The sequence below is a fragment of the Lichenostomus cassidix genome, chromosome 3 (genome assembly GCF_008360975.1).
Source record: "Lichenostomus cassidix isolate B80296 chromosome 3, HeHo_3.0, whole genome shotgun sequence".
In the NCBI taxonomy this organism is placed as follows: domain Eukaryota; kingdom Metazoa; phylum Chordata; class Aves; order Passeriformes; family Meliphagidae; genus Lichenostomus; species Lichenostomus cassidix.
In genome coordinates, this window is record NC_139483.1 from 70,912,230 (window position 1) to 70,934,742 (window position 22,513).

The window sequence follows — 22,513 nt, forward strand, 5'->3', positions numbered from 1 at the left end:
ACATCTCAACCTTCAATAAAAAGTATAAGTAGTTGAAAAAAAAAAACCAACTTACAAGTCCATGCATAGGGGGAAGAAAGGGAAGGGACAGAGAGAGATATTTAAAACTCTATTCCCAAATCAGGGTAGAAGGTAAGTGGATAATCTTCCATTGAGTGAAGAGAAAGGGAAAAGACCAGTATGGAAATATCTGAATTTTTCTCCCCTCTCTTTTCCTGGTTTCTACTGCCTTTATTTCTCTATCAACTGATTATATATTGCCATGACAAACTGGGACTGGAGGACCTACAGAATATAATCTGTTCGTCATTTTCTAATCCTACTCTAGCTGCTGTTTGCAGGAATGCAAATTTCTGCCAGAAGAGTTTTAAGCCCTTCTATTATAGATTATAGAGGCCTTAGTGCCTTCCTACACAAGTTCAACAACCTCAAGAGGGGAAGCAATGACTTCTAATTGTAGTTACCTGCTTATGAAAATTTAAAATAAAAAAGAATATTTGCATAAAATATCTTCTTCTAAACCATCTGTACAAAACTAACAGACTCCCAGAATTACTGCAGAAGCTATACATAGATATGTTTTCTGCCCTGAAGTCTCAGTCTATAAAGATTTATGCACATAATGATATGTTTAAACATAAATTATGAACACATAAGCTTTTTATATTGAGACTTCACTGCATACAGATTAGTATTTTGAAATTCTGCTGACCTAACTGGTCTTGAAAATGTTTCCTACTGGATTTTAACTTAGTAAAATCTCCTGCCTGGTTACTTTTAGTCTGTTTTACTCATTCTATCATATGAAAGCAGCTGGAGCACACTGCGACCTGTAGAACTGATTTTGAGTCTAAGTAAATCAATCCTTCAATAAGAAAATTTTGATCCAGGAAATTTTTTGTTTCATCATGCCAGATGCATTTAATCAAAAAGAATCACAATGAATTGCCTAGTATTTTTAAATATGCCCACATGATGTGAGGACATATTTACATGTTACTTTTGCTTTGCTAGATAGTAAAATAAATTCTGAATACACAGAGACCACTGATAGCACCTTTTTATTCCTCCTGGGTTTTTTTTTTCCTTTTTGTTATTAATAACTTCAAGACCATTTTATTTATCTTGAAACATTAATTCATACTCTGTGTACTTGGCCTAAGCAAAAGACAAAGTTAATTAGGAATGCACCATTATATTCAGAAATTAGGTACAAAATTCAGATAATTTAGAACTTCTCTGATTAATAAAGCATTTATTGGAAGGAGAAAGCCGCATATAACAGAAATGATACCTAGGTTTTGAAGCTGTATGTCACTAGTTTACATTGAACAAAACAACCAATTCAGGTTCTAGTTTTACCAGTTGAAAGGAAAAAGCACTAAATTGAGAATGAGAGAGTTCTAGCTTATTTATTTTGAGTTTGTTTTTTCAGCATGAACCCTTTCTTGTTGTTGTTATACCAGATTGACCCATCTATCCTAAAGCTTGTTTGGGTGTAAATACAATAAACTGCAGTTACAATCTCACTTCAGGGTAAACACACCTGAAATTTCTGTAAGAATGTTGATGAACACCATTTATACTACAGGGAATGGGTGAATCATTTACGTTTTAGCATAACAAAATCTCCCGTCAAATAGCTTAGTCCTATCAAGAACCACAGACTACATATTCTTCCACCAAACAGATTGCATGCTTATGGATATCATATTCGAAAGTTTTGGGGATTGTATTGTTCTATTATCTCTGCTCCTGTGCTATGACAAAGGTTTCCTTTTGCCTTTACAAGACAAAATTAAGTTCAGTCCTTTGGAACAGACATTCTTTCCTAGGTGACACTGTATGTGGAATTCATCTTCTTGCAAGTGTCACACATACTGCATCACAGAAACAACATAGAAGGTATTTCACTTACACATAACTGTGGAGTAGCTGTTTAGATTATGAGGAACCACGTAAAACTATTTACTACAACCTCATACCTCAGAGAGCCTGGAAAACCTTCCAGTATTCTAGAGCATAGTCAGCACTCAGTAATAAATACTGACAGTCACAGTTATGCCATAGGAAAGTACTAGGTACTGGGCAAAGGAGAAGCGCTTTATCTTCACAGAATTTTTTGTTTTAAAAGTTATAGCCACATCAGCTCCCTAACCCCCTTTATCATCTCTAAGTGGGATGGGAAGGAAGTGACAGAGAGTCAGCATAGCTTTGTTCATTCTTCCTATCTGTGGGCTCTAAAATCTCCCAGAAATGTGTGAAGAAAGAAAAGGGATTCTCTCAGCTCCCAGTCCCTCGTTTCATTTACAAAATCAACTTTTTTGTGGGAAAAAAAAAAAAAAAGCAGTGTTCAATGCTACATTAGGATTAGAATATTTTAATATTAGACATACTGTAAATACTAAATATTTATTAAGTTGCTGTTACTATAATGAAAAATCCTCAGATGTTTACAGCAATCTAAACTACCCCATATTTTTATTAAAACTGCAAACATTCAAAAGAAAATCCAAACCAAAGCTGTTCACTAAAATTTTATATATATATTTTCATCTTTGAGCTACGTGTATGGCTTGGAAAAGACAAGTTGCTAAGTCAGGAAACACAATCATTAGTTTATGCAAAATGTAATCAAAAGACTTTCTCAGGTGGTATGTTCTCTAATTATTTTCACTTCTTCCCACGCACAACCATTCCTAGCTCAGGCTAATTTCTGGTCATTTCTTTATAGAACCATCATTTTAAAGTTCATGTTTGTATATAAAGCTGAAATGTAACCAAGATGGATGATGCAGCTGAGATTTATTACATATTAGTTTTCCAGCCATAAATATGCAAAATAATTTATACCAAAGTTAGATGAATATTTGGGATTTGGAGGTACAATAGCCATTAAATAATTCTCATATTAATAATACTTATCATTTTAGGATTGGGCTTTCCCAGTCTACTTTTCCCAGGATGTGCTTAAAAATATTAATTTGCAACTAGCTTAAAACATGCCTATCCTCCACAGTGGGTACATTATAAAACAAAACAAAACAGAATAATTCTTGCCTACACTGAATAATTTAAATATGATGATAACAGATTTAATACTAAATATACGACATCTCTCTCTGTTTCTTTTTGTAGTAACAAAATAATCTGAACAGAATGAGAAAGGTGTTTGTGGATTTTTTACTATTTTAAATACTAAGACCATTATTAAATTATTGTATTATGCATTCAAGCTGTACTCTATTTTTTTGTTTTCTTGTTTCATTTTTTTCCTCTCAGTTTAGTTTTTTCAGCCCCTCATCAAACTATCATTAAAAACTTTTCTAAAGCATGTCTCTTAGACAGATTAAACAAGTGAGTGTTAGTAATGGTTTTCACAGACTCTTCACGCATTTTAACATCACAGACAATTTGAAAAGATCATAATCATAATACACTATTATCTCTCTACCCCTGTTGAATTGCACAGCTGCAGAACGGGAAGATATCTTTGTTGAAACCTCTAGTGAGAAAATCAATGGTTTTATTTTTGCCACAGATAAAAGTATTTAATATTTATACAGTGCTTTCTTTTTTTCAATTTGTCTTGCAAATCTGTGACAGTCACATATGAATGGTTTGCAAATATAGCCACCTTTGAAAGAAATATTTGTCTAACTTTATCCAGCAATAACAGATGATTTAAGGAAGCCGAAAGAAATTCTTCAAGCACTTCTGGTATATGTGAAGATTTTGGTCAGGCAGATAAGATTTTGTTGAAAGACAAGAAAAGTGCAAGGTCACAACAAAACTGTCCAGACCTGAAAACACATTTCATGCTTTTGCAGAACACCCCAATCCCTTAGAAAGCTGTAAGGGAAATTCTCTAAACAATGACTATCACTGTTTTGCCATTAACTGTTTCATCATGGGTAAGGTAAATTGCCTTGGGTGTGCATCTCATTGCAAGCCATGCAAACACCATGTGCTGGGATGCAATACTCTCTGTTTTTTTCTAATTAAGAGTAGTGTATTGGGACAGAGACACCTTAAACATGTAGATGAGTCTTTGTCAATGCAATAAAAAGATCCATGGAATCACAAAATCATTAGTTTGGAAAAGACCTCCAATATCATAAAGTTTAATCTTTGATCAAACACCACCTTGTCAAATAAACTGTAGCACAAAGTGCTACATCCAGCTGTTTCTTGAACACTTTCAGGGCTGGAGATTCCACCACATCCCTGGGCACCCCATTCCAATGCTTGTCAACACTTCCAGTGAAGAAATGTCCATGTCCAACCTGAAACTCTCTTGGGGCAGCTTGAGGCCATTTCTCCACACCCTGTTGCTATTCGTCTGGGAAAAAAGGCCGACCTTCTAGCAGGTAGTAAGGTCTCCCCTAAGCATCCTTTTCTCCAGGAGAAGCAACCCCAGCTCCCTCAGTTGCTTCTCATAGGACTTACTCCTAGACCATGCATATGACATATATGAATGTCATATATTATGGTCCTAGGCACAACATCAACATGAAGTTTTAATAATGTCTTTGCTTTGCTTACATCTGTTTGGTAAATTCCTACTAGAAGCCACTTCTTTAAGGCAGAGTGTTCTCACAACAGCTACCGGATGTTAAGTGTTTTGGAAATTCCTTATTGATCTAAAGCTCAGTCTCTGCATGCCTCCCAGACACTGCTTCAATATGCTCATAATCCTGAGGCAACTGTAAAAGTAGTTCTTTCATCAAATATGTTAGCTACACATCCTTACATTTCAGAAATAATAAATTAACAGCTCAGGCAGTTGAAATTCTCAAATTAGTTTCAATATATGGTTTGACGTGCATAAAAATAAATAATTTGTGCCTTTTCTTTTTTTTTGCATTATGTTCAACTAATGAAGACGAATGTATTAATTTGTTTTAGTTACAGGAGAACTGAAGCTCAGCACTTTTATGCATGTATCACTGATGAATATTACAGTTCAGACTGTATGAAAGATTACAGTCTAAGTGCAGGCAAGCAGAAGAAAAAGGCCTCCTGTCTTGGTACATGGTTTCCTATTTATTTCTACAGAGACAGATTTGTTTATATGTCTCATCTCCAAGGACTGGTAAAAAATACTCATATTATGTGATTTGTATGGCCTGAAAGTAATAAGTAGCTTCAAGAGAACTAGGGTGTCTTAACAATAAAAACAAATTATTGCTTAGAATTATTATTATTCCTATTTTTATTACTACTACTACTCCTCTAGATCTTGAAAACTATAAGCAGGGGGAAAAATTTTATATGTTGAGTACTCATATCCAAAGTGTAAAAAAAAAATTGAAATTAACTAAGACTATATAATATATATAGAAAAGAAAATATGCACAGTTTTTAAGTAGAGCACTGGATTGTGAGATGAAAATTCTTCTCCAGAAGCAGTACTTTACAACAGGTAATAAAGATGGTTCAGATATCCTCAGTGTCCCACACAATATCAGCAGGAAATAGCTATAGAGACTGAAATCACAATGATTAAATTGACTGCAAATGTTGACTACTGGGTTTAGTACTTTACAGACAAAATCTGGGAATAAATTTGTAACAATGAAAACTTTAAACTTCCAAACTGTTCAGTATTTTCAGATATGTAGAATTTTTGTTTCAGTTACATCAACCAAGTCTATTGTTAACAACTTTGGGGACTAAATTTATGTATAATTTACCTGTTATTCCTTTCAGTTTTGAAACTGCCTGCTTTTGAAAGGTTTCTGTATCATTCATATCTGTGGCTTTGCTGGTTTTACATCAATGTATTTAATCATAGATGTGTAAAAACAATACACCTTCCGTTTACCCACCCATGTCAGACACAACAGATTTATTGGAAGAGTAGAAACAAATCTCACCGTCAGTGTGGAGACTAGGGTGTTCTGTTTTCTTTTATTTCTTCAAACACACAATTCTGATTTTACAAAATTGTTTGATGTTTAAGAGAAGTAACAAAAATATTTAAGAAAAAAACCTGTCTGTGTCTCCTGAAAAAAAAAAGTCTAAAATTATGTTCCGCATTGACCACTGACTTCCAAATGTATGCATTAGTTGAAATAAATGTGCCAGTAATGCTCACTGCCAGTCATTGTGCTCACCAGCATTGTTTTTTAGTCTTGCCTGAGATTTAAGGAAAGTTTTCAAAACGAATCCTCAAAACATGTCACCTTTTAAGTTTGGTAAAGGTGTGAAAAGAGAATTATGTCAAGACATAGAAAGCAGTCTTAGCTACAGTAACGACTTAACTTCAAAGAGTGAGGAATGTTTATAAACTCCAAACAGTTACTTTTGAAAGGATGCAGGGGATTCCTTCCTTTTTCTTTTAAAAATGTATTTAATATAAACCAGTATTCTCATTTCTTGCGGCTCTCTTGCTACCATAATGTTCTTTGGTTCTTAGCCTAGACCTCCAAGAGAAAAGAAAAAGAAGAAAAAAAAGCACCAATGTGAAGGGGATGATGCTCAAGTTCTGCAAATTTTGAGATAGAACGAATGCAAGGTATTGGGAAAAAAACAGTTTTGAACATATGGAAAAGTCACTTTGACAGCTCCCCTCTGCACTGCATCTACTCACATCTGTTAAATTGCAAATTTTTTTTTTCTGCTACTGAGAGATAGCAGGGAAAGTCTCACAGGATTTCCTTCAGAACTGGCCTTACAGCTGGCTGTGCAGAAATCCCATTTTCTCTTCCACATCCCTCTTTGCCTATCACTTCTTACTTCATGCTATGACTAGTTGTCTTTCAGCCTCATTAGAAGCTGTGTAGATAAAAATGAAGCAAAATAATTTTATGAAAACAGAGATGAACTTAAGGTTCATTTGACATTACAGTCAAACTTCAGCCTTACTTTTGTATTCACATATGTTAGAGATAGAAATACTATGCCTGGGGGGCTTTGGTTTAGTTTTTGTTTGTTTGTTTGTTTGCTTCTTTTTTTTTTAATTTAATAAATGAACTGGTTCACAGAATCACATCTATAAATCTTTATTATCGCTGTTTTTTCTAATAGAAGCAAATTAAATTTAGAGGAACAGGCTAAAAACGTGCAGGAATGTTTGTGCACCTGTGCAGGAACAGTGAAGAGCACCACTGAATGGAAGCATTAAGTATGTAAAAAGTCTGTTGTGAAACACTTCTTTAGGGAAGAAGTCTTTTCATTCAAATACATCCCCAAAAACCAGTTGGAAAAGTAACAAAGGATTTCATCTTCTTGCCAAGAAGAAAACACTTTGTCAGAACTGACCGCTGTCCAGAAGTAATGTGATTGCTCTGATTCCCTACACTAAAACATACTGGGAATACTGAAGCAAGGTGAAGGCACTCAGTGATTAAAATATAACATTCCAACCTAATCCTTTTGATGCATGTAGTAGCCTTCTCCAAGTGTAAAAGCAAAAAAGAAAAAAAAGAAAAGAGAGCAAAAGAAAAAAAAGAAAAAAAGGAAAAAAAAAAAGAAAACCAAGGACAGGGTCCAAATGTGTCTTAAATATTGATAGGCTTGGGGCATCAACCACATCTCTAGGAAGTGTGTTCCAGGGTTTGACCACCTCTGAATAAAGAAATGCTTTCTAATGTCCAACCTAAACCTTTTCTGGTGCAGCCTTGAACCATTCCCACAGACCCTATTCAGACATGCTGTTGTAAATAAAAGCTCTGGTCTTTTAAAAGCTAGACAAAACAAAGGGGACAGCATCCTTCACATCTATAGGATGATGAAGTGTTATTCACACACATTAACTCTTTTTTTATCTACTTTTTATTTTACAGGCAAGCCCCAAAAGCAAATTAATTATTAGATGATTGCAAGAAAAACAGGCTGCAAAATCTGTCTAGAATAGTAAATGCAGCAAGGAAGGAGACTGGCTAAACTCTAAGAGGTGAGTTAAGACTATTCTATTCACTTGCTGCTGCATATTTAGGAAATGAATCATTTATTTGTCTGTATGTTTTACACATTAAGTTGTAAGCATTTATTAAAAGATTTTTCTTGAGTAATTCATATTCCCCACTATCCCTTATTCAAATTTTTCTATATTTGGAAACATGCCCCTAAAAAAGGCAGATAGGGAAATTTGTAAAATACCTGCATTAAGAACATGGTCAGGACAATAAAAAAATGTCAATATTATAACATAAAAATGTTTCCTAAGAATACTTCTTATTGGTCACTCCCTAGAGACAGAACAGGTAATACACATCAGCTGAATCCAAACACTTACTGAATACAACACGATAATTAACTGTTATACATTTGCTGATTAAACTATTTATTTGTTTAAATTCTCTTTGAATCCAGCAGCCTATCACTGAGGTAGGAAGAACACTATTGTATTTAATTTATTAATGGCTTAGATAAATATAAATATAAATATTTCATGAAGTCATATTCCTAGAGAAGGTATCAAGTAGCAGGTCATAAATTATTTTCTGAAACCCTTTTTTTTTCCTGCAGTGAAATCATTAATTTAAGTGAGTGGAGTGTGAAATACTCTTTCTAGATTCTATGTCTGATGAAATTATTTGAATTTTACTGTCTTCAAAATGCACATACTCCAAACAACATTTTAATTGCATGCTACACAGCTGACTGAAATTAAAAAAAAAAAATCACAAAAGAAAGGAAATGAAGCCCATTCTTGGCTCTAATTTTACAAAAATAAAATTTTAAAAAGTTACGATTGGCTACATTATGCAAAAGTATAGAAAGAAATTTCTACATGCAAGTGATCTGTACATTACATTAGCTGGCCAAAGAGATTTTTTGGAGTGAGTGGACACATTTTTGAGAATCTTCTAAGACAATGTATTGTGGAATATATTTCTTTTGCATGAGAGGTAAAAATTCTCTAAGAAAAGACATTTCATTTGATATTTCATTTGAATTTACAGAAAAGAGAACTTCACTTAAAAAGGCACCTCTGAATCAATAGAACATGAGAACCTTGAAGTTTTGTTTCCTGCTTTGAACTTAAGTGAGTGCTCATATCTGGAGCCTGCAGCCAATGTATCTCTGCTGGAAGGCTGTTTATTTTATTCATGTAGTTTTCTTGTTGACATGTGAGGTATAGCTTGCTCACATCACTGTAGTTGCCAGCTTTCTATTGTGAATTTATAAATATACTCCATGCAGATCTATTTTATACACTTATGTGAATAAATTTTCATACCTGTACCTGTGTTACTATTGCAAGATTTTGTAGCTTTGTATAATGGGTATTTATGTAAGACTTAGCTTGGCAATGAAATGCTGGAAATTTTGACCCCAAAATACATCTTTAATATCATTAAAATCCTGAGAGATATATTTTGTCCCCACCCACAGTCAAGGTCTCTATATAGGCAGGGGAGTGTACTTTTATTTTTTTAACAATTTTGTAAGTTAGCAATTAAAATGTAAAACCCTTTACAGCATTTTTCAGTGTATCTTGGTAGTCCATCAATATGGAAGGGCCAGGAATACAAAGAGAGATATGCACTAGAAGAATCATAATTTGATCACAGCAAATGAAAAATAAGTAAAAACTTCTTGTGAAAGTGAAGGGAATAATGTAAGGGATTCAAAGATTCCTCTCATATTTTGCAACTGATGTATTATTAATATTAGTAGCAGAATTTGATTGTATTAACTGCACAGGAATAGAGGATAAAGAAATGTGTATTTCACCTTTTTGTCAAACTTTTTTTTTGCCTCACCATTATCATGTGTTATAGGAACATCACTGCTATACAACTAAAGCCCCCTCTTAATCTAATTCTGTAATTTTTGCAGCTCAGCAACAGAGAAATATTAGAGAAATGACCTGCTCTAATTTCTTCTATGCATCATATCTCTCAAACACTACTTTCCATTTTGTATTTCTTAAGAGTTAGAAGAAATATATGCAATTTCTTAAGATTACTAACACATACCATTTTTCATTTTCAAAATGTCAAAGGCATTACTTTGCGTATATCTCCACACATGCAGAGTTTGTCTGGCATATGCAGGATAGTCCTCATCTGCCACATAAAGGCAGATGATGTGAAATGTGCGTGTTCAGTGGATCTATTCATATGGAATCAGTTCAAAACATTCACTTGTCAGCCATCTATGTGCTCCAGGTTCAACACAGAAGCAAATGGCAGTTCAGTAGAAAATCTGCCCAAGCCAGATGGGAAGTAGCCTGCTGTCAAACATGCTGAAGAGAAACAGGAATTTAGAAAAGAAATAAGAACCTTAAACCATCCCAGAGAGATGAAGTATGATTTTTCCCAAAGATTATTTCAACTATGTTCCTCCAATTGGAAAGTAGAAAACAGAAAAGGAAAAAAAGAAAAAAGAAAAAAAAACCCACCCAAGAAAAGTGAAAAGTAGCTCCACAGACCATTAAGGCTTTAATGTAAAGTGCATAGAAGCTACATGTCTAGCCTTTCATGTGGTTCACTTCACATTAGAAATTATGATAATAAATATTCATTATGGAAAATAGCATTTATCGCTTAATATTACTGCGTTTTACAGTATGTTGACTGTAGGAAAATCACATTAACTGTGTTTCTGTAGGACATGAAAAGTAGATTGCTGGATAGAACAGGTTTTCTCAAAAAAAAATGCTACAATTTCTGTTTGATAGGATGACGATAAGCATGTGGATGTACGATAAGCATTTAGGAACTTTGCAATGATGAATTTATCCCAAATGGGATTATTCAAGAACAAACCAAATTCTAAATACCTCACCAAGAATGATGAAATAGGAAATTGAAACTACATCATCATGGAGATGATAATAAACACTTTAGAGGATCTGTAATGGAAAGCATAAGTTGCCCAGCATAACCAAATGGTTTGTTCTCCCTCTCAGCTCCTCTTCCACTACTCCTTCTTCCATTTCCTTGTGTCTTTTCTCTCTCTTTCTTTCTTCTTCCCTCATTCCCTCCCCTTCTCACCTTCCTTCCATGAACATCAATATTGGATGGTGAGGTGAATGTCCCTGCAAACGCAAATTCCAACCACCAAAAGAAATTTTATGCATTTCTAATAGATAACTGTGGATTATACATATCCACATTATTAGAATATGTTAGAAATTAAAAATCAACTATATACCATGTCAATGCCAACTATATTCAAGGTCTTCCTCTCTACCAGATTCATCAAAGAAGAACACAGAACTGGCAAAATAGTGCCTCTTGATGAAACATGCCAGAATAAAACAAATAAAAACCCCTGGCATGAGGATCTTCAAACTAAAAAAAAAGATTTAAAAACCAACCAACCAAACAAACAAACAAAAGTTCTCTAGCAAAGCAAGTGTTATACTCTTGGTTACAAAGCTATAAAAAATGTTGCAAAGATAGAAAACAAAACAAACATAAGCACATTTACAAGGTTCTCCCTCATCTGCTCCAAAGTATCAGTTGCTATCAATTATCTCATCCCAGGTCTATTCTTATCTTTTCATAATAAATCAAGGTTTTTTAGGCTAGCACCAGAGGCGGCTGATTGAAAATTAATTCTGGTATATACAAAATTTTAGTTTAAAAACATGCATCATGAAAATCAGTCATTGTATGCATAACTTACCAAATTCACTCTCTCTAGCTTATTATTCACTGCTGCAATGACGCTGTCCAGAATTCTGCCTTGCATCTATTTCAAACCTCACTACATCTTGTTGATTTTAAAGATATACACCGATTCTGAAGATCCGATTTTTTGCCAAAAGTGCATAGTTTCCAATTTCATTCATCAAAGCTACATTTTAGCAATCTAAACTTTGTTTACTTCACTAGTACTTTTAGAAGAAATAAAATAATAATGTAACCTCATATATTGCTTCTCCATTTTGTTTGGAAGGAATTGATCTCTGTGTACTTCCTGATCCACTGTTTTTTTCCTCCTAATCTTGTTTAACTTTATTTCTCTAAATTTAAAATATTAACATCATGAGTAGAGAGCTTTTACTGCAGTACTCTAAACTGGTGCTATATTTGGGTGGTTGCATTTTCTAGTTTATTATCTTGTCATAAACTACTCTGATAGCATATTTTTCTGTTAAAAAAGCTTTTAGCTCTTTTTCTTGTAGCTGCTTAAACTCAAGCAAATTGTTTTCTCATTAGCTATTATTCTATTGCTTTCAAAATAATCAAGATATGTTGCACCTAATTCCTTTAGTGCTGCTCTCCAAAAGTAACCATATCCTTTCTACTGTAGTCAACATAAGACCTGTATCTGTATTATACAAATTAAATTTTATGTGCAAACACTGCTGCAATTTCAAGCCACTATTCAAGGAGATAAACTGGAATTTTTGTAAATTTTTGAGATGACATCTGTATCTTCACAATATCATGCCTGTAACACCATATGAAGTTTAACAAGGGCAAGTGGTGGATTCTGCTCCTGGGACAGGGCAACCCTGGTTGTGCCTATAGACAGGGGAAAAAAGGCTGGAGGGCAGTGCTAAGGAAAGGGACCTGGGGGTCCTGGTCAATGGCAAGTTGAACATGAGTCAGCAGTGCCCTGGCAGCCAGGAGGGCCAGCTGTGTCCTGGGCGCATCAGGCACAACATCGCCAGCCAGGCAGGGGAGAGGATTGTCCTGCTCTGCTCTGCACTGGAGCAGCCTCACCTCGAGTGCTGGGGGCAGTTTTGGTTACTGCAGTATATGACATTAAGCTATTAGTGAGCATCCAAATGAGGGCCACAAGGATGGTGAAGGACCTTGTGGGGAAGCTGTGTAAGGAACAGCTGAGGTGACTTGGTCTGTTCAACCTGCAGAAGAGGAGCCTGAGGTGAGACCTCGTGAGGGGAAGCAAAGGGACAGGTACCAATCTCTTCTCTGTGGTGACCAGTGACAGGACTGAAAAGGGCATGAAGCTGAGTCAGGGGAGGTTTAGGTTTGACATCAGTTCTTCACCCAGAGGGTGTCTGGGCCCTGTAATAGGCTCCCCAGGGAAGTGGTCACAGCATCCAGCCTGAGTTCAAGACGCATTTCGACAATGCGCTCAGGGACATGGTGTGATTTTTAGAGTGTTCTATGCAAGTTCAGCAGTTGGCCTCGATGATCATGATTGGTCCCTTCAGACACAGCATATTCTGTGATTCTATGATTCTATGAACACAAGTAGTTCTGTATTGCTCTGCTCAGAGATAGGTTACTTCCTAAATAGGCACAAGCAGTAACAAACACTTTGTATGTGAAGCCATTATACTGCAGTTTTCCCAGCACTTGACAAGCTACTCTTAGGATTATTAACTCCAAAAAGATATTATGCAGTTACATGTCTATAAACTTCTTTCATAGTCATTAAATAATGATGTAATCTACTTCTATAGATATAACCATGTCATAAGTTCTTTTAAAGATTTCAGAATTATTTTTTTCCTGTAGAAATGAGATTAGTTATAATGCATGAGAATATTTTGCATTATCCACTTCTCTGTAATACTTTTAGCTTCAATAAAGCAAAATATTTAATAAAACTATTCTGACGGACACCATGGAAATGCTTCTTCATAAGGATTCCTTTCAAATGTATGTGCAAACTATGCATCATTCTAGCAGATGCTGCACAATCCCTTTCCTCTGAGAGTGCACCTAATACACAGGATATAAGCCCATTATAAATGTCAGCTCTCTCAACAGCATTTTATAGATACTGCCCAAATATTGGATTAATCTCTTATTCTTAGCTGTTCCAGGGAAGCCCCAGATGCTGCTTTGGTCTACCTTAATTTCTTTTGTGAAAAATTTTACTTTACATCCTATTTTACATTCTGTTCTATTTGCCTTTATGAAGCTGTCATCTTTTTTTCAGATCTTTCTTCAACTTCTTTCACTAAGTTTAACACTGTTTCAACTCTTGTTTTACCTCTTTCAATGACCACTAGTTCCTGCAGGTATGTCCTTTTTTTGTTTCATCTTAATTCAAGGCAACTGTCAGCTCAGACATTACCTTGTAAAACACTATTATTTCTCTGGACACAGGTAATTTGTTGTTACTTGGAATTTTGCAGATGAATAAGAGCTGAATAATATCTTTGATATGACTCAAAGTTAGTGAAGAAATAATGCCTACTCTCCACATATAAAGTAGTGGACACAGACCAACAGACAGTTTACTTAACTTGCTTGCCTCTTTACATTCAGCATTTCTTCCCCTGAATGTAAATTCCAGAATTCTGTTTCTGGATTTATCCCTGTTTTAAAGCTGCTTTCTCGGGTGTTTATGTTGCTTCTCTGACTTACACATAAGCAGAGTATTTTCTAGAGTGTTTTATTCTCTCTGATTCCTGTCAATTTGGCATTTCACTGTTCACTTAAATTTCTGGGCCATGCTTCGGATGCTTCACAGATTTGCATGCAGATTTTCCAAGGATTTTAAAATATCTCTAAGATTTGATTTTCTGCATATTTAACCTAAATGGAAGGTGGGTTTTATTCACAAAATAACAAAAAGTTTTATATATAAGAAGATACAAGATGCCAAAAAGACCAGCAGGACTGAAGGCCAGTCCATTCTGTCATTTACATTTCTACAGAATATATTCAGCAGTACAAGAGCCAGAATAGAACAGGGTGGAAAATTTGATACAAGTCAACTAGATTCCTAACAACTAACTGTTCAAAGACAGGAAGAACAGAATCATAATTTCTTCAGCAGGTGTCCATTACATAGAAAATTAATGAAATAATGAAAATTTCAAAGATGTTATTAAAGCAGTAAATATATATACAATATATAGGCAAATCTGTATTCAGTAATACTATCTACCTCTTTATCCAAGATATTCCAGTAAACTATTTCTTAAAATTCCTTTCCATGAGCTTGATTTAAACTACTGGACACAACTTTTCCAGTACAATGATTTAGTATTTGCTATTAACAGAGATAAAAACAGTACCAAATGTAAGACCTACCTGAGAAAAAATAAAAACATATTCACATCAATCACGAAATGATAAATTCTCGTTAAAAATGAATTTTAAAGATATATTTGCCTAAGAAATAAGCCAGCAAAACAACCTTACTGTGTTAAGAACAATCACTGTACAATACCGACAGTCTTTGTATCACACCATTTTTATTCCCATCTATTTGGAAATCTAAAGCCAGATCTTCATCTCATGTCCTTAAAAAAATCACTGCACTCACTGGGAACTCAGTTTTTGCTGAATCCCATCCCATGGATTCTAGGAGCCAAGCTAATACCTTCATTTGGCTTTTAATCTAGCAACTAAAGTTTTGTACTTAGTAAAGAACAGCTGACCTGGAAAATACTTAGATTGGAATTTCCATGCCAATATGCAAAGCCATATTTCACAAGGCTAATTCAATATTTGTTTTGTCTGTGGCATGGTATGAAATCTTTCCTCCTCTTTTAGCAATCTCAGTGATTAACCCTCTCATTATAGAAGCATCAGCCCCATTTTCTAATGCAAGTCTTCCACTACTAGGACTTCATTCTCTAAAGAGAGAAATCAACTTCTTTAAAACTTTTTTTTATAAAATAAAGTACTGTGAGAAGTACTTTTGTTGTTGAACATATGGAAGGCACCATGTAAGACAAATTTATCATATGAAAAAGTCCAACTATTTATAAAGTAACTACTGTTTTCTGTTTGAAAAACACAATAAAATCCACAAACTTTAACAAAATATGTATTTTGCCTGGTTGGGAAAAAGAAAATAAAGATAAATGCTGGGAACGTAGAGAAAGGAACAGTGTACCAGACATTTTCTATGGTACTGAAGGAACTAAGATTAATGAACAGAGAACAAGTGCTTGACATATCACCTACCCATGGGAGTTCCAACGCCATAACCTTTGGAGTCTATCAGGCCTCCAATCTGTGTTAGGTTACAGTTCCTCTGTGTGACAAACTCGATGGTTGTCGACTCCATTAAAAATGCATAATCAGAGGTAAGCACACGCTGGATACCTTCTTCATTACTTTTGACAAGTACTGACTGCCTCCTGCTGCTCATGAAGGCCCACATCTTGTCATAAGTGGAGATTTTTGATTTCTGAAAGACAAATATTAGATGCAATATGAATAAGAAAATAAGAGTGCTTATAAGAGTGAAAGTAAATTCTCAATTTACAGATTCAATTGTCTCAGATTTTACTACATCAGGTTTTACCAAGGTAATTTTCTAAGGGTGCCTGGGCCTTCCATCTCATCTGTAGTTCTCATCTTCTCCATGTAAAAATAAACAACTGAACAGGTTGTCAAATGTCAAACATCTGATCTTGCTCTGTATTTATTGTTGATATGTTTTTATGCTGGAGGAAGGCCCACAAGTACTACAGGTCAGTGAAAAACTATTGAGTATTTCACTCTATCTAGTATTTCACAACATATGTTGTTGAGTTTTGTAGGAGAATCTGTGGAATCTGGCACAAGTGAAATTTCACTCTTATTTCAATCACTCAGCTGAACAGTTCTGAAAACCTAATGCACAGCATGGCAATCTGAAGTAATCAAAGCGCTTACAGATGGCAGTGTATAGAGAAAACAGTTGTGAAGGAGAGGGCAGATAACATTTTATCCATCATACATGACAAAAATACTTGGAGAAAGATTTTAGGTAAGAGATAATGCCACTCTCTGGTCATAATAATGCTAGCTACCCTTACAGTAACCCACAACTGAAAATCCTAAAAATTAATTTTTGCTTTCTGATTAAATATTTCCAGAATACAAAGAATTGTTGTAGTAGGAAGGGAGTCAGTAATTTGGGACAAAGGAGTCAGTAGTTTGGACAAAAATGATGCTGTGCAACTATACAGGAATTACTTCTTTTTTTTGACCTGAGTTGTTTTAAAAAGAGGATAATAACCTTCCCTCATTTTTGTAAAACGTAGGGCTTAAGATATCATAATGACTGGATAAACTGAAGTTATTAGAAATACTGAACATTTTATACCACCTTTGCCCCATCTGTTTAATAATGCTGCAAATTCAAGATGTATCAGAAAATGTTCTGTAATGTTAAATTTGGCCTGGTAAACAAAATGTAGAAATACTGTGTGAGCACTAGTATTAACAGACCTTTTAAGGTGTCTTTCCTCTTTTGATGTCAGCCTTAAACATATTTCTGCCATCAGCTCTGGTGGAAATACTAAACAAAGATTGACACTACAAACCTTTCGGAAGTTCAGCTGATTGACAGCCAGAAATTCTGCCCCAGAAGAGAATTAGCAGTGTATGTGGAATGAAAAGAACGTTTTTAAGAAAAGAGAGATTACTTTGTCCCCCGCTGAGACACAATCCAAGAGCTCTTTCACTATGCCTTAGTGAAAGGGAACTTAGCAAATCAAGATTTGAACTAAGTCTAGTGTCAATGCTAACAAAACTGAAGACTTTTAGGGCTCTCCATTATGTGCATTTTTACTGTACTGAACATAGTCTGGGTCTGATTGCAAAAGATGTAACCATGAAAGAGGAAAGCATTTTTCTTCAGAATATTCTGTGAAAACATAGAATAGAGAAGACCAAACAGATAGGGTCTCTCATCATCATGTTTGTTTTTTTAAATGAAATAATTCTTGCAAGCATTTTATATTTCATTGTAGCATAATATGTTTCAAGCAGTTCATACCATCTCTGTAGGAATCTAAGTTATTGTGTAATACCAACAGGGTGGAAATCAATATTTTTCAAGATTTGTAAAGTTTTGCCAAGAACCTGTACTTAATTCTTTTATCATACGGTCTTTATCCCAGGAAATAAAATTTCAGCCACTATAGATAATGTGAACAATATAAAACATTGGCAGAGAAAACAATTTTAGTAAATGTTTAGATGCACATTTCTGACATATGTTGAGGGGAAAGAAAAAAAAAGAAAAAGCCAAATGAGCAACAATAAAAAAAAAAAAGAATGAACTGCAATACATATATATTTCTATATTTTTGTTGAGAAAAAAATCAACTCCAGGATGAAAATATATTAGCAAGGGGGATGGTTGCTTTCTACTCAAACATTAGAATATGTGAAAAAAAATACTATATCCTCTAGAGGACAGAGTGTTCATATTATGATGACTGATTTAATCAGTTAGGATAAAGCCACTGCTACTCTTGAAAAGAAAGGAAAAAGGTCATCAACAAAATCAGAGAAAGCTCCTGCACAGGACAGCTCATTTACTGGAATAATTAAAACAAAAACATTAAAAAGGTCTCCATGTGATTAATGAGACTTTAGAAGATAACACAAAACTTAGCATATCAGTGTACATGGTTCACCACTGTAAAGTTAACAAGGGTGACAGAAAGTACACAGCGATATCTCAGTTTTCTCACGTAGGCAAAACCCTACAATGTTTTTGCACTATTTCCTTCTACCCCTAAAAGCTGAAATGATTCCAGGGAAAAATGCAAAATGTTCTGCTTTTGAACTGTATATTTTATTTTTCTTAATGCACAAGAGATTTGTTCTATCTTAGAGTAAAAAAGCTTCATCATTTGATTTAGGAAAATACAACCACAAATATTTGTCCTGTGTTTGCCAAAATGTTCAGCAGACTCATTGATGAAAATCAAGAAATAAGAACACTCAAAAGCATCAGAAGTCCATTTGACATTGAACTAGAGAGAACGATACTCGAATATGATTCTTGTGGTTATGACTGTATCATTCGTACTGTTAGAAGTAGATGCTGCAATGTACATTATGTTTCCACCTTCTTTCCCTGTGTGCAAATCAATCTCATTAACCAACTCATATACTCCATTGATGAAGTGTATTATTTTATCTGGGTTAGTTCACCATATTGTTTCATCTAACTAGAAATCACTGCCTGGAAATCCAGCCTAACTTGAAGCCAAGCAGAAATGATCTCTGTATAAGATAACTTGTGGTGACATGTTATGCTTGTGTTCCCTCAGGAATGATGAAGACAATGCAGAGCAGTAAGAAAGCTGCCTATGCCTTGAATTTCACTGAGAGAAAAAAAGAGAAATAACTAATAGGAAACCTGGAAATTAAAAGATTAAGCAAATCTAGAAACTCATCTACCTGATGCATAAAATGGTAGCTCTTGCAATGATGTTCAGAGGATACTGTCAGTGTCATACTCAGCATTCACAAATTAAACATCATTGGAAGATAACGGTGCTTGTCAGGGACCACAAATGGAACCATGGCACAGGCTCTGAGTTAGTCATAGTCTAATGCTGTGTACGAATATGAGTCTGGAAACAGAATGAGTCATTGTCCATAATTTGTTACTTACTGCTCCATCCTGGAGCACTGGCTTGGAAAGACAAATGTCTGAGCAGTGGGAATCTGGACCACAAGGTTAAAAAAATATCAAGATGTTGAATAAATGACAGAATAAACAAGGATCAAAGTACATGGAAGCAGACCTCATGATACAAGCTAAGAGTGGATAAATGCATAGTAAAAATGTACCAGGCAAATTCTGACATTTCTCTACAAAAGAAAAATTACAGATCTATTATTAGAGATTTTTATTTTAATGATAGCTTACAACTTCTTTCCTGGCTTCTAAAAGCATATAGGTGCCACAGGAAATGCTTCAGCTTTGCTTTCAGCCTTGTAACATTTAAATTCAAAAGAGGTTGGAGTAACTAAGGAAAGATTAAATGTCATTAAGAATTAATTTTGAGAAAAAAAATATTTTATAATCTCCAACCCAGTTCTTATATATTTATTGAAAGCACTTTCCACCACATGAGAATTATATAATCACAATCATTACATCAGGAAAAAAGCCCACAGGTTCCCAATCACACTACAGCATTTTCTGTTTATGACACTGCCTAAACCAGCTTTTTGACTTTTTCTTTTCCCGAGCATTGCATGCTTAGTGCACTCAGGTAACTTTGCTTAAAGTTAATTCATGAATATTTTCAAAGCCAAAGGAGAAATGTACATTCATTCTGATGCTCTGCAAAGCACAGACTATGAAATGTCACTTCTGAATGACTTCACCAAGCCCATCGCGTGTTTCCACTGACAAAAAGAATGACATAGGAAAAGAGATTTCATAAACACCAATCTGTATGAGCCTTAAGGTGTCCAACATGGCCTCTCAGAACACCTTTGATGACAACCTGTAAGGATAAAGACTGGACAGATGGAGCAGCTATTGGTGGAGATCTGGCAAAGAAAGTGGTAGTTAAGATCTCAAGGACAGATCAGCATCCTGTCAAGATTTGAGTACCTCAAAGTTCAGTCCCAGACCTGATACTACTCAGTATCTTTACAAAGAGTTTGGAAAATGATATTGAAAGCACCCTCGTCAAATTTGTGGATGGCATGAAACAGGGAGGAGAGGTAGAAATACTGAAAGAAAGAGCTACCTTGCAGATAGGTCACAAGAGGCTTGGAAATTAGTATAACAGGAAATGCATGAGGTTTAAGAAAGATAAATGCAAAGTCTATCCCAGGAGAAAGTAATCCCAAGCATCCATACTGGTTGGGAATTGACTGGTTGGAGTGAATCTTTGCTGAAAAGGACTTCTAGTCCCAAAAAGACAGCTAGCAGAAAATAAAAGCAGCCCATCTTTGCAGCAGGAAAGCAAACTACAGGCAATATCAGCAAGACTATAGCCAACAGAACAAGGGAAGTGGTTAATCCACAATACTTGGCACTTTTCAAGTCACACCAAAAATGCTGTGTCCAGTTTTCATTCTCTGAGCTCAAAATGTTAAAATTAGACAGTGTACGCCAAAGCAATCAGAAGATTGGAAATCTTAATTTACAAAGACAGGTTTATGGAAATGTTGTTCCTAGAATGGAAGGCTTACGCATCACCTTGTTCCATTACCTGAAGAGAATGTTAGAGAGAAGCTGAAGGTACTCTCTTCATTAGGATGCAGGGTGACAGGATAAGAGGTAATAACCAGAAATGCTAATGGAAAATTCTGAGTGTGTAAGGAAGAAATTCTTCACAATGAGAAAAACTAAGTATTGGAACATGTAGCTCAGAGAAGCAGAAGAATCAGGTCACTGGAATCATTTGAGACAGCTTAATGTAACTCTGAATAAAGTAATCTATCACAGTGCACTCTGAATAAATTATTTTAACACCGTGGTTTTAATTAGGAAAGCAGATCTCCTCCAACAAGGGTAAGGGATCTCTAAATATCCCTTCCAACTTTGAGTTTTCTTTTATTTCTTTGATTCTTTATTGGTATGAACTTATGTACAGTAATTAATAAGAGTTTCTGGAGACTCATTAAATCTTGACTTTTAGCAATTTCAAGAAAACAAAACAAAATATATAATTTGCTAGTTTTGGAAAAAAAAAACCCAACAAATTTACAAGTGAAAACAAAAGGAACAAACCCAACGAACTCCAAAAACATTGTGAATTTATGTAGTTCACACACCAAGCCAAAGGCAAGCCCATCATTATCCAGAGGAATGTGTTTTTCTACCTTTTTTTTTCCCCTTTATTCCTTTGAAACCCAAGTGGACTCATTCGAATTGTTTCATACATGACCCTTTGGAGATCTTGAACAAGAGTATAGGAATCCAAACTTAACTGTTCATACAGTAAGTTATTTTATTCATTCCTTATTCTTTAAGTTGGACATTTTGTTTTGACATATGCCCTAAATCTACATAGCTGTGAAATAAACTAGAAAATAAATTTCTGATGTTCTTAATAATGGCAAAAGCATTAAAATACCTCAAGATTTTTTTTCTAAACATAAGAAGGCTAGATGTCAAATTTAGGTGAAACAAACATTACAGTCAATCCTCTTATGGCTCATAGATGTTCTAAAACATCTGAGATATGTTTTCAGTATTTTAGGCCACAGAGGATTAGTACCATTAATAGAGAGATCAACAAAGTTAATTAATGGAATAACATTTCAAATCATAGTATGACAAGCTTAAAACTGAGAACAAACAGCCAAAGTTAAGAAGGTTTTAGGAATCCTATAATTCTCCTGAAGTGTTATGAATACAGCAAAACTCAAAGATAAGGTTACTGAAAGAATTTGAACACTAGTGTAAATGAAAATAAAATGTACTGAAACAAAAATAGACTATTCACCTGCCTGCAGTATCACCAAATGTAATTTTGTAAAGGCTGACTGCTACTGTTCAAATATCTATTAATGACCAATGATGTGTTTTCTGTGTTGTGTCCTTCATATACTTTATTGTTTCTGTAATGTGTATCTGTGTAAACTGGTACACCTTTCCCAGTTCTAAATATGGAACTGTATTCTTCGAAACAGGTACCGTTTTCCCCAGGCAACACAGTGTCTGAAGGGGACAACAACAGCCATTTACGGGACTTCTGAACTAAACTGTGACATGAGGATATAAGTAACATAAGGAAATAACATAAGTAATAAAAAATAAAGAAAACAAGTAATATAAGGAAATAATGGTAAATACAGGAATCAGAAAAAAATATGACACTTATTATTAATTTTTAGCTTTACACACTTAATTTTTTGGCTTTCACACCTCACTACACATCTTGTTGAAGATATTTTCTTTAAATTATAAA

At 34.7% G+C, this 22,513-nt stretch overlaps 1 protein-coding gene across 3 annotated transcripts in view; it reads right to left on the reverse strand.

Moving 5' to 3' along the window:
- The window catches only part of GRIK2 (glutamate ionotropic receptor kainate type subunit 2), a 360,582-nt gene that overhangs the window by 22,484 nt on the left and 315,585 nt on the right, over positions 1 to 22,513 (reverse strand). For all 3 annotated transcript variants that reach the window (XM_085056272.1, XM_085056271.1, XM_085056273.1), the window contains exon 15: positions 15,810 to 16,035. In XM_085056272.1, coding sequence (XP_084912398.1) covers positions 15,810 to 16,035 — 226 coding nt within the window. The remainder of the gene's footprint in view (positions 1 to 15,809; positions 16,036 to 22,513) is intronic.